The following is an 11,304-nucleotide window of genomic DNA, read 5'->3' as shown; positions in this document are numbered from 1 at the left end:
TTAACTGTAGCAGGAAATGATCTCCAGCACCCATAGTGATGATAGCAGGTGTGTATTTGAACTGCAGATCCAGCCTATTGTTCTCAGCGCCAAGGTACTGTTAACATAGTAACGAGGGCTTAACCGGCACTTGAGCAAATATTCACGATTTACTTTACGGTCACCACACTCCTTTGAATGACACGAATGACAAATATTCGCCAATTTTACGACGGAATGGGCACATACCGTATTTTTCTGGGATCACGTGACATAATTACTATTGGCAACTGGTTCTGCTAGCGGTTGCGAGGCAGATTCAAGGGCGAATTTCGGTTCTGTACTGACTTGGGAAACCAGATAATTCTTGCTGTGTATAATGGACCAATGCATGTAATTTAATTTCTGAAATGTTTTACGTTCTCATTTTACTTAATTTGTGGTTTTCCTGTAAATGCTACAGGAGAACTTAGTACAAATCAAGCCAAGCTTGCTGTACAGACATTTGCTATTCTGATGCTTACGAAAATCAAGTCTGATTTGATATGAACTGAACTTAAATTCTGTTGTTTATCTTTCTAATTAGGAATTGAGTTAAAATTCCAAGTTCTTTTGCGAATTCAGTAATTCCAATCTAATTTGGAAAACTATGGTGGTTATCTGATTTCAAATACTACTCCAAGTCGTTTCGACACATTTCTATCTTTTTTTGTACCGCAGTCTTGTGTTGGCGTGAAATGATGAAATTGTTAATAAACTGATACGATGTTATGTAGCTATAATTCTCAATCTATTTTGGAAAAGCTGAAATACTTCGAATTGTACAACCCTGGTCCTAAAAGTCTGGAATTTTGCGAACAGCGATTCATCTTCTCCTGTAGCCTAATCGTCCAATATGTATATTCTCGGTAACGTCCATTTTCGGTAGCAGCTGTCTCGGTATTAGTATAACTATCCGATCTAGCCTTCAACATCAAAACTTGACTTGGACTTGCCGACGGCTCACTATCTATTCTACAAAAAGCAAAATCACGACCGGCAACTAGACGCTTGGTCAGATTCCAAGCTCATCGGCTGTATACTTGTATAGTTTGTTATGTGATTGCTAGGCTCATGCGTGTCTGTTTCTGGACGAAGGCTTGATCATTGTAGCTATCTGTAGCTAGGCAACACTTATTGGGATTTATCATGGAAAAGCAATCAATTTATCCAGCCATTGTGCTTTGTTTAAACAAGGCGTGTGGATTGACCCGACGACAGCGAGATCGACGCACGAATGAATCTGAACTCAGTACATAAACGATATATCAACTTATTCTTGGCGCGCATGACATGCTGATGCACTGTTCTACAACGATAACATTCTATATTTACGAGATAAATGCTCAACAAATCCTTCCTTGACATGAAGCAGTTAATCTCGCACGATGGAGCACCTTGCAGAGTCACCTGTCCGCTGAGCAATTATGCATTTATGATTTGAAGCAGGTTGAAATATTGAACGGACTTTGCGTTGCGTGCAGCGCGGCCACTGTGACTTACTCTAGTAATTCGTCAATGGGCTGAAATACGACTCTTAGGCCTATATAAAAGAAGCTTCTTGATTATTTACCACATACTTGGGCAGCAACTAGATAATTCTAGTTTTGTAATTAGACTCACTAGAGCAAAATGCCGATAATCTAATTCTAATCTAAATTGTGAAATATTTCTTCTCATTTACCCTCTAATCTAAATTCTGGATTTCCTGCAAATGCTACAGGAGAACTGTAGGCCTATAGTGCAAAACGAGTCAAGCTTAGCGTACAGACATTTGCGATTCTCGTACTTATGAAAATCTACTCGGTATTTGTTATTTCTTTATAATTTGCAATTTAATCCAATTTGCAAGTTTTTTTTGCAAATTCAATACTACTATAGGCGATTAGGAAATAACTGTGCTGCTATTTCTATCTAATTTGGAGAAGCTGAAAAATTTCTTACTTGTCCAACCCTAACTCGCTATGCTAGAAAATCGTCAACTTCAATGTAGGGTAGATCGACCGATTCATTTGCTTTGATTAGGACTGCTCGCTAACAAGCCGCGTTAATGTTTCAGAAATGTTAAGGAGTCGTGTTTCAATGGCGTTTTAACAATTGTTTGTTATTATTGTTTGGTCACAGACACTTTGAGATGTATTGAATGACACGTGTCGTTTGCTACTACACTCACAGCCTCAGTCTTGCTGCTGGGGACTAGCAACCCAAAAACCTAAATTTCGGATGGCTACCCCCATCACCATGAAATTTTCGCAGTTGCTAGATGTCGCTATGCTATAAACAAAAAAACAAAAAAATTTTCGTTCCACCCAGAAGATTGTGGATTTTTTGGGATTTCAGGGAAAGAAAATGCACCGACACGGGGAATGCAAAATCTCAATATTGTGAAGCCCTTTTTCCATTCTTACGCCTTCTTTAGGAAGTTCTAGGACAGTGCTGTGCTATGCTAAAATTTCAAGGAATATGTGCAACCCATCTCGGAGAAATTTCATTTAGAAATTTAAAAATTCCAATTTCTGTCATAAATTTGCTGTAAGTTTACTGTGACGTTCTGCTGTACCTCTTGGCATGGTAGACCTATAACTAAAAACTTTTGGTATATAGCACAGGTCTGAATCTCAGATTTTCAAAAAAAACTTGAGTGACACATTTACGACAAATATTTCATACAAAGTTTTGGTTTACCGTGATGCGACGAAACAAAATTTTACAATTGAGAAAATGACTATCCAACATTTGAAACGTAAAAAGTCAATGAACAAGTGTTACGGATGCAATTATAAGAATGAGTGCCAGAATGCTAGAATGACAACTGATAACAATCTGACAAATTTGTACCCGGAGGTAATATAGATAGTTATATTTTATAACGGTCAAACCTTATATTTTATAGAGTTACCAGACGAAACATGCGATCTTTTGGTTGGAACCCCCCCATTATCAAAGGAAAATAAAATTGAAATACGGTGTCCGGTCAATATCGAGAATGCTATTACCGAGAAGGACAATGCCGAGAATGGACATTGCCGAGAAAGAACACCACCGAGAATGCAATACATGTAATGCAGGCATATGTAGGCTCTATGCTTATGAACAGGTCGTGTGTGTGCATCGCGGCGTTGCCGCATTCGGTATCGATTCTCAGGTATAAATTTCTCGACAACGTCCATTACATATAAGCTAGATTCTTGCCATTGGGCATTCTCGGTACTGTCCATTCTCGGTAATGTCCATTCTCGGTAATAGCATTCTCGGTAATGTCCATCTCGGTAATAGCATTCTCGGTAATAGTATGGAACCGATTCGAATTGTGAGGGCTAAGTTTGCGAGTGACGAAGTTTGCCTCTGCGTTTCAGCGAGTGCGTGGTTCCTTGATTGATAATATCTCGCCGTGCTGCGATGTGGAGTTAAGGAGACTGCCATTAAAAAAAATCAAAATTTTCGTCCCAAGTTACTTATGAGCGATCAAAAATTTGTTTTTTAATTTTTTTTTTTCAAATCGTCAAATTTAACAGCTTTTGGGGGGTTTCCCACGAGAGTTGAACTTCAACATTTTAACACATGTTACTACACACCTTAAAAACATATTGGTGAAGAATTTTATGGGTAACAATATAGTTCACAGATTTTCATAAGTTTCCCTTACTATAAACATGATGCCATCTCTGTTGAAATTTGATGCCTCAACTGTTGTATCTAGAAGTGTCTATAGTCCTGAGATGGGGATATTATCATTGGAAGAAAAGTTGCTACGGATTGTTAACACTATATGCCTGTTTCATCATACACAACATTCGGATAAGCATTTCATTTCAGTAATTATACCAGCCTCGAATTGTGTTTTTCTATCTGCAAAATGTGTCCTAATTGAGCACCTACCATGCTATAGGCCTACTTTGCAGTGCAAACATAAACGATACAGTATCACATCTTTGGCGTTAGTCGAACATATGTGTTGTGTATAAACGGGTATAGGCCTACCTAACGACACAATATATTATAGTGGTACCGAGTTGTTACGTTTCACTGCTTCTAGAGAGGTCGCCTCCAAAATCCCTTCCGAGAAGTGTTTAGATTTAGGTAGGTTTATCTATATAGGCTCCCAAGCAGCATAAGCGATGTCATACTGAAACCTAGAACGCAGGCGCTCAAGCCAGCAGCTTGGTAATCTTACTATAAATATCGGCCTGATATAAAATATACATAGCACTACTGAATAATAAAATTAGCTGTAAATCAATCAGTGTTGGGATGACTCGAGTCATGACTTGACTCGAGTCAGACTCGAGTCACCTTTTTCGTATGACTTGACTTGACTCGAGTCACTTTGCTAAAATGACTCGACTTGACTTGACTCGGCGTATAAAAAATGTGGATTGACTCGTGACTCGGAGCAAATTACACGAGTCAATTTCAAGTCATCAAGTAATTGGTGTCGATAAAAATCACGGTATCGTGCATATGGACGGATTGTACGCGAAACGTGGTGTAACCCGTGAGAGTTACCAATCATTCATTGATCTTGCGTTTTCCTGAGCCTCCATTGTTCTCTCACAAATAAATTGACGGCAAACGAAGTAATCGAAGCTTGCACCTTACGTTATTGTAAACCATTATAGTGTAGTAATTTAATAATAAAATGTATATTTCTGTTCTCTGTTCTTACCTGAACCCAACCTCTTGTTTTATTGAAATTGAATTCGAATATAGTTTATATAGTCCTCAGCCATTGGCGTAGGCTCGAATTGTATCATATCAATTTGTAAATGGGTAATGTATTGCATCTTATCAATTCGTTTCTCTATTCTTTATTTTGGCTGGTAACTATAAACTGTGGCGATGCGATTACTTTTAGTTTAGCAGTTCTACGTTCATGTGAGCAATACAGCACCTTCTTGCGTGTATCTTGAACTCTATATTCGTTCATTGCTTCAGAATCAATGACCACGCAATCTGTATTTCGGAGAGCTAGCAAAATGCAATGACGTAATAATGCCTCATACATCGAAAAGGCAACTTGACTTGAATTGTGACTTGACTCGTGACTTGACTTGACTTGACTCGACTTGACTCGAGTCACCTCCAAAAATCGAGTGACTTGACTTGTCTCGAGTCACCTTCGAAAATCAATTGACTTGACTTGACTCGAGTCAAAATGTGCAATGGCTCGAAATGAAGAGACGCTTAGGAGTACAGAACTTCATGACACATTTGAATAAAATATTCATTTTATTCCCGAAGCTTTTCGGCTGACCCTCGTCAGGGGAGTATCGTCAGCAATAATGCGAGAATTCGAATAACTATGTTCAGCAACAATATATATCGCTAATTATGACGTAACACAGAAAATATACAAAGTTAGGAAAACGAGAGAACTGAAGCGTTGGCATGGAGATAGCGAAGCAAAACAAGTTAATGCGCGATTTTCAAATGATACACAAATTCTTTCTGTTGGCATAGACTCGAAATGACTCGTGACTCGAAGGTAGTGACTTGATCCCAACACTGAAATCAATGCTGTCTAACTGCTAATGATCTAAATCTTGCTCAAGTATATACAAACGACTTAATTAATACACGAATCCTTTAATAAAGATATCAATAATGATGGTAAAGGATAATTTACAAGCGATTTACCGGATCGTCGTTACGTCGAGTCAATTCACATTGCACAAGATCATGCTCATCGCAGCATAACCTTACGAAAATCTGGCGCACTTTTATTCATTAAGACAATACAGACTATAAAGACCGGATAACCATTCCGTAACAAGGTATGGCCCCGTCGTTCTGAATGAATCTATGCTCCCGGGGTGACAAATCAAAGGTTTAATGAAGTGGAATTGAAATTTCAGGCGGCATGGAACAAGAGGTGGTCTGTAACGAGGTATTTCTACTTTTCCGAGAACTCAAGTAGGCCTAGGTGTTGCCTACATGCACTGCTTGCTAGAGTGGTTATGTTTTCAGACTACTTCTACTTCATAGTTTTAGACAAAACTACGCCTAGAATAGCCTACTTACTTGAAAACCGATACTTGTACTTCAGTGGAAATTTACGACGTTGCTTTTACTTCTACTTGAGTATCAACTCTTATGGAGTAGCCTACCCAAGTAATAATTGCGTGGAAATCTCCACTTTTATTTGATAAGAAATTTACGACGTTGCTTCTGATTCTACTTGAGCATCAACTTTTTTGGAGTACTCAAGGGGTTATGTTTCAGACTACTCCCACTTAGATACTTGAGACTTCTCGTTTTTTAAGCAAAACTAAGCCTAGAATATTTTCCTTTTTTTCTTGGAAAACACCTATTTTTGTACGTAAGTACAAATTTACGACACTATATCTACTCCAACTTTACGAAAATATCAAAAAGTTTATTCGTTTGAGATCTACTAATTATTTCTACAAATATTTCTAACTCTTGAAGATTATAGATATCAGATGATGGAAAATTTTCATACCAGCACATAGCTTGAGCTGATATGGATTCTCAAATGTATCATATCTACAACGATAATAATTGTCATCGTGTGCATTCAAGGTCAGATCACGGTAAGATCGCACTTCTCATTCCCCGGATCAAATCTAACAGCTTCTTTAAGAAGCCTTGGTCAGATTTCAGCTTTTCTGTGTTGCGATCGATCGGAATCCGTTCTAAGAACTTTAAATCTACAAGAACACTTTCTTCTCCGCCATCACCCACTTCGTCGTTCGGTACAACTTGAGTTTCAATCGGATTGAAAGTCAGCTCAAACGCGTTGTAAATTCCACCAGATCCAGATCCGGACCCGGAACCGGACCCGAGATTGAATAGTATGCGTTCGCCTGTTTCTTCCTCTACAATATTGTGATGCTTGTGACGACGGTAGTAGTGGTTGTTGGTTTCCTTAGCAAGCTTCTCCAATGTATCACCGGGGCAGGTCCCAAGCCTGTAGGCAAACCTAGACCGAACCGGGTAAGATGTTACAGAAACTTTCATGCTAAACTCACTCTAGGAACGAATTGTCTGGAAAACATCGACTTGAATCGTTACAAAACTCGATTCGACTCAAACTGACGGCAGAGCATTTCTTAGAAACTACATCAAAAAGTAGAGCATATCATTGAACTTTTTGCAAGTCTAAAATATGCGAGTAAAAATATTAAAACCGATCTATCGGGATGGAACATACTACTTGCTGGAAAGTTTTGCAAAATTGTGTTGAAAGTCACGCCATAGTGTCCTATATGGTGTGGACACAAGCAAATCTCACGGCTCAGTGAAATTGGTTAACGTCACACATTCCATTTGGTCAAAGGCAATTTGACGGTAATTTTGACCGACTTGCCGAGCATAAAATTTGATAAAACGGGTATCAATCGAAAGCTGCCGCTGGACTGATTACGAAAATATACATTTTATTCCGCTCATGGTCCTGGAACCCCCACAATCAGCCTCAAACTTTTCATTGTTATGGAGTTTGGAATTGTGACGTAAAAATGCTGTCTGGCTAAACGAGAGCGTAGCTCAGGAGCAAAGGAGCGGCTGTGCGGCGAGAGTGATAAGCTGGCATCAAGGCAATGGACAATGAGCTTGCGTTTCAAAATGCAATCGCGTCGCAGAGAAACGTTGCGCTGTTGATAGTTACTATAGACGCTTTGGTAGAGGCGAGCACACAATACCAGCCTTTCCTTGACTTGTAAGGGTAGAACTGTGACCACAGAATGCATTAGGACCCTACGAATTTTCGTGGGGTTTGTATGTGCTTCAAATTGTTACGGGATACGTTTCCAAATCCTTAATTCGTAAAAAAAGTCAATCAGTGGCCGTGTCATCACCTCCCAATTTGCGAGCTCGAAAGAGGCCCAAAAATATTTCGCAAATCACCATAAATTATAGAGTATTTTGTGGGAGATTTCCTAAAGCTTCGAAATTTTCTTCGCGTGTCGCGCGATTTAATGTCAGTCGGTCAATGTCTCCTTTTTAATATGGGTACCCTCAGAGCCCCAAGAAAAAAAATAGGCATCATTTATAAAACCAAAAATAGGGCAACTCTAAACGGCGGAACGAGCGGACTGGGGAACTAGCGTAACTTGTGTTACTAACGGCGGTCCGCCGTTTAGTATTACATGTTCCGCGGTTCGCCGTTTACAGTTGCCCCAAAAAATAGGCATTTCAGCGCCGGCCATTACCGCTCCACGAAAAAAAGACTTCTGAAGTTTCGCCAAACATGCAACTTCGCAAAGTGTGTTATCAAATATATTTTGGGCCGAAAATGACCGCCCCATCTTAGTCGAAACCATCAATAGGCCTATATATATTACCAATTGTCCACAGGCGAGAGACAGTCCTGTGCTTGCTATCTGAATAAGTCACTTCTTCCTTCTACCAGTAAATCTGATCACGGGATGGACTGATAGAGGATGGAAAATTAATAGCATTATGTGAATTTACCAATATTATGGAAAAACTCAATCCTGAATATGAGTTTTTTTTTCACGCTATTTGCGCGAATACGCATATCTGCACACGAATCGCCTGTAGCAGTAAAACGTGCTTTTCCTGGCTCCGGTAAAAAGGCCTGTCGTTACTGGGGATCTGGTGGGCGAATCCCCCAAGAAGTTCGGTTAATAATCCTATGGGTCCCAAGTCCAATGTCTTGGGCGGCCTGGCGAAGTACTGTTTCGACCCTGGATATCATCACCCATAACGGATTGACAGCCATGTCAAAAACATAAAGCCGAAAGCTGAAATTCAAAGATGGTTTGGAGCACACAAATTTTGTTTACTGAAGTCAGGGGTGAGCTCGTCTTTGTAGGTGTTAGTGCTTAGCATGTCGCCGTATTTATGGAGTGTAATCTAAGTAGGTCTGATGACAAAAACACAAAGACATGCACTTGGTCAAGGGAGGGCGAATCTTAGAGGAATTGTAAGGTCTTCTCAACAACAAGGCTATTTCGTCAAGCTGCACACTGCTCGGAGGGCAGCGACCAAGACAATAAGCTTTATAGTAGCATATCCCGAAGCCATTTTAATGTCCCGATAAAAAAACGCGGATAGGGGTTTGAAGAGAGTTCTAAATGTATCATCATGTTTACCATCATTTCGAAATATTAGGCCTACCCCAAATAAATGTGTTTTTTTGTAATTAACCGGCACTTTCTCGTTTCCTTATATCAACACACCCATTGCAGCATTTACTTGCTAACAGCGTAATTCACTGATTTCAATTTAGAAATAAAATTAATACGCTTGAGAATACTGCTAAAATGTTCGACTCGGCCGCCAACATATTTTCTGCTTCTCATTTGGCTCGCAGAGGAAAATAATTGCCCACCCCTGGAGGCCAAGGTGGGTGTCTGATTTCAAAGACTACTCCAAGTCGTTTCGACACCTTTATATCTTTTCATTGTATATCGCAATTTGTGATGTATTGAACTGATAAAAATTGCTGATAAAAACTGAAAGGCAGTACCATAACACCACGATCATAACGATGACTTATTGCTGCTCTCCCATTATTCATAACAATGCAGATTTCTATTCGTATCTGGTTGCCCAGCAGCGCAGTAGCTGTTGCCATTCTATGATTCTATCAGCTAGTTGGTTATCTATCGACGGACAGCAGTCTTTTGATACGACACTTCTGAAATAAAAAAGAATTGCTCACCATTCTTGTTCTAAGCAGTAATCACATAACTTGCTGGTCACGAGGTCACGATGCTTCAAGATACAAACGGTTGATTGACTTGATGGACACAGTCCATACTTTTCGTAAATCTGGCAATGCTGTGAAACAGGCATCGGATTTATAAAAGGGCAACAATATAGGATACAGAGTTGGTCCAAATTAGGTTAGGATTAGAATGATAGCTACATTTTTTCTTATGTAAATAGATTGGGAAGTTACTACATTCGCGAAATGCAATATAAATTGAGATTGGAATTAAAATGAGTGAATAATCTTTAATAAATTAGATTAGAATTGCATTACCGATATTTCGCTCTAATCAGTCTCATTCAGACAAATACATTATCTAGTTGCCTAAGTCTGATAGGGCGTTCACTGTTCAGTTCAGTCACGGCCGTATACTATTAAGAGCCAATCTGTAAAATCGTTTACCTTGACATGAACGCGTTCTCTACGCCAATTCTCCCATGTCTTACCAATCAATCTTCCCCACCACTGTTGGTATCCAGATATCTCTGCGCAACAAACAGGCAGTCCGTCATTACGATATCGGGATATAGGCCTATGTCGTTTGTAGTGTTTGATTTATCATTCCTACACACCGGTGATACAATCTCCTCTTCATAATTAAATGTTAGTCGGAAATAAGCAATCCAAACATCTTTTATAAGTCGAATAATTCGGGTCGTAGGACTGGCAAAATTTAGGTCTTACCTGAGATTGATCCCAAAACAAGAAGGACAAGAAACAATCGTCCGGTATTCATGCTGCACAGCGCACAATCTCCTCTAGAATGTCACTTAATTTGAAACTCAAGTGTTTTGCGAGCGCGTTTGATGCAATTTTCTTCGAATATTTTGCATAGGAGGATGTCATTACATCAAATTGAGCCGCGGTGATTCGGGCTGCGGAGAGGAAATAGAGCTTTTCGGTATTTTGTCGCAATGAATCCTCGCAAAATCCCTGTCGAGCCTTCCCTTGAAACTGCGGCCAGGAGATTTATAGCGATGAGTACCAGCAGAACACTCATCGTCACATGTACTTTTCAAATCCTCCTATCTGTTCATTATATCTCGTCGTCTGTTGTGTATCACATTGTAGAGCGGAAAATTTGGAAATATTAAAAACCGCTAGTTGCGACAGTATAGCCACGAAAAAGAGATTACGTCACAGGAAATGGTGATTGAGGCATAACTACGAGCGAGAGGTTATCAAGTGTCAAGAAAGAAGTTAGACGTCCGTGAGTTCATGATTCTTCGCCGCTAAACCAGTCTTGTGACCGGATGTTGGGATTGCCAGTAAACACGTGAGCTGTAGCGAACGTGATTGCAGAAACTTGGTACCGAAGCCGACAATTAACTGAAGATAAGTCGTTTTGGGAATTTTTGAATTGTCGCAAGAGCTCATATGCTTTGGGTAGTACGGTCCACTTTTCGTTCACAGATCAGGTCGAACGAAACCTTCAAGCATAGGCTACATGATTCTAGGGTTACCATACGTCCTCTTTTAAGAGGATTTGTCCTCCTTTTAGTGAATTTTGGTTAAATATAGGGCAAAATTCGACTGAGATACATGAAATCTGCACTGAAGTAACGCTCCGCGGCGGCTATTTC

The 11,304-nt window shown here is 39.7% G+C and overlaps 1 protein-coding gene across 1 annotated transcript; it reads right to left on the bottom strand.

The window, feature by feature from the left end:
• Positions 1 to 5,590: 5,590 nt before the first annotated feature.
• On the bottom strand, positions 5,591 to 10,565 carry LOC145443098 (uncharacterized). The gene is made up of 4 exons (XM_080321101.1): positions 10,406 to 10,565; positions 10,124 to 10,206; positions 9,671 to 9,789; positions 5,591 to 6,961 (listed from the first exon to the last, which is right to left on the bottom strand). Exons 1-4 carry the CDS (start codon positions 10,455 to 10,457, stop codon positions 6,568 to 6,570), a joined length of 648 nt encoding a protein of 215 aa, XP_080177227.1. The 5' UTR covers positions 10,458 to 10,565; the 3' UTR covers positions 5,591 to 6,567.
• Between the last annotated feature and the right edge of the window lie 739 nt (positions 10,566 to 11,304).

This window comes from Botryllus schlosseri, chromosome 7 (genome assembly GCF_051294905.1).
Source record: "Botryllus schlosseri isolate E-star chromosome 7, Bs_hap1, whole genome shotgun sequence".
Lineage (NCBI taxonomy): Eukaryota > Metazoa > Chordata > Ascidiacea > Stolidobranchia > Styelidae > Botryllus > Botryllus schlosseri.
The sequence above is the reverse complement of the archived record's forward strand: the minus strand, read 5'-3'. Positions and strand labels throughout refer to the sequence as shown.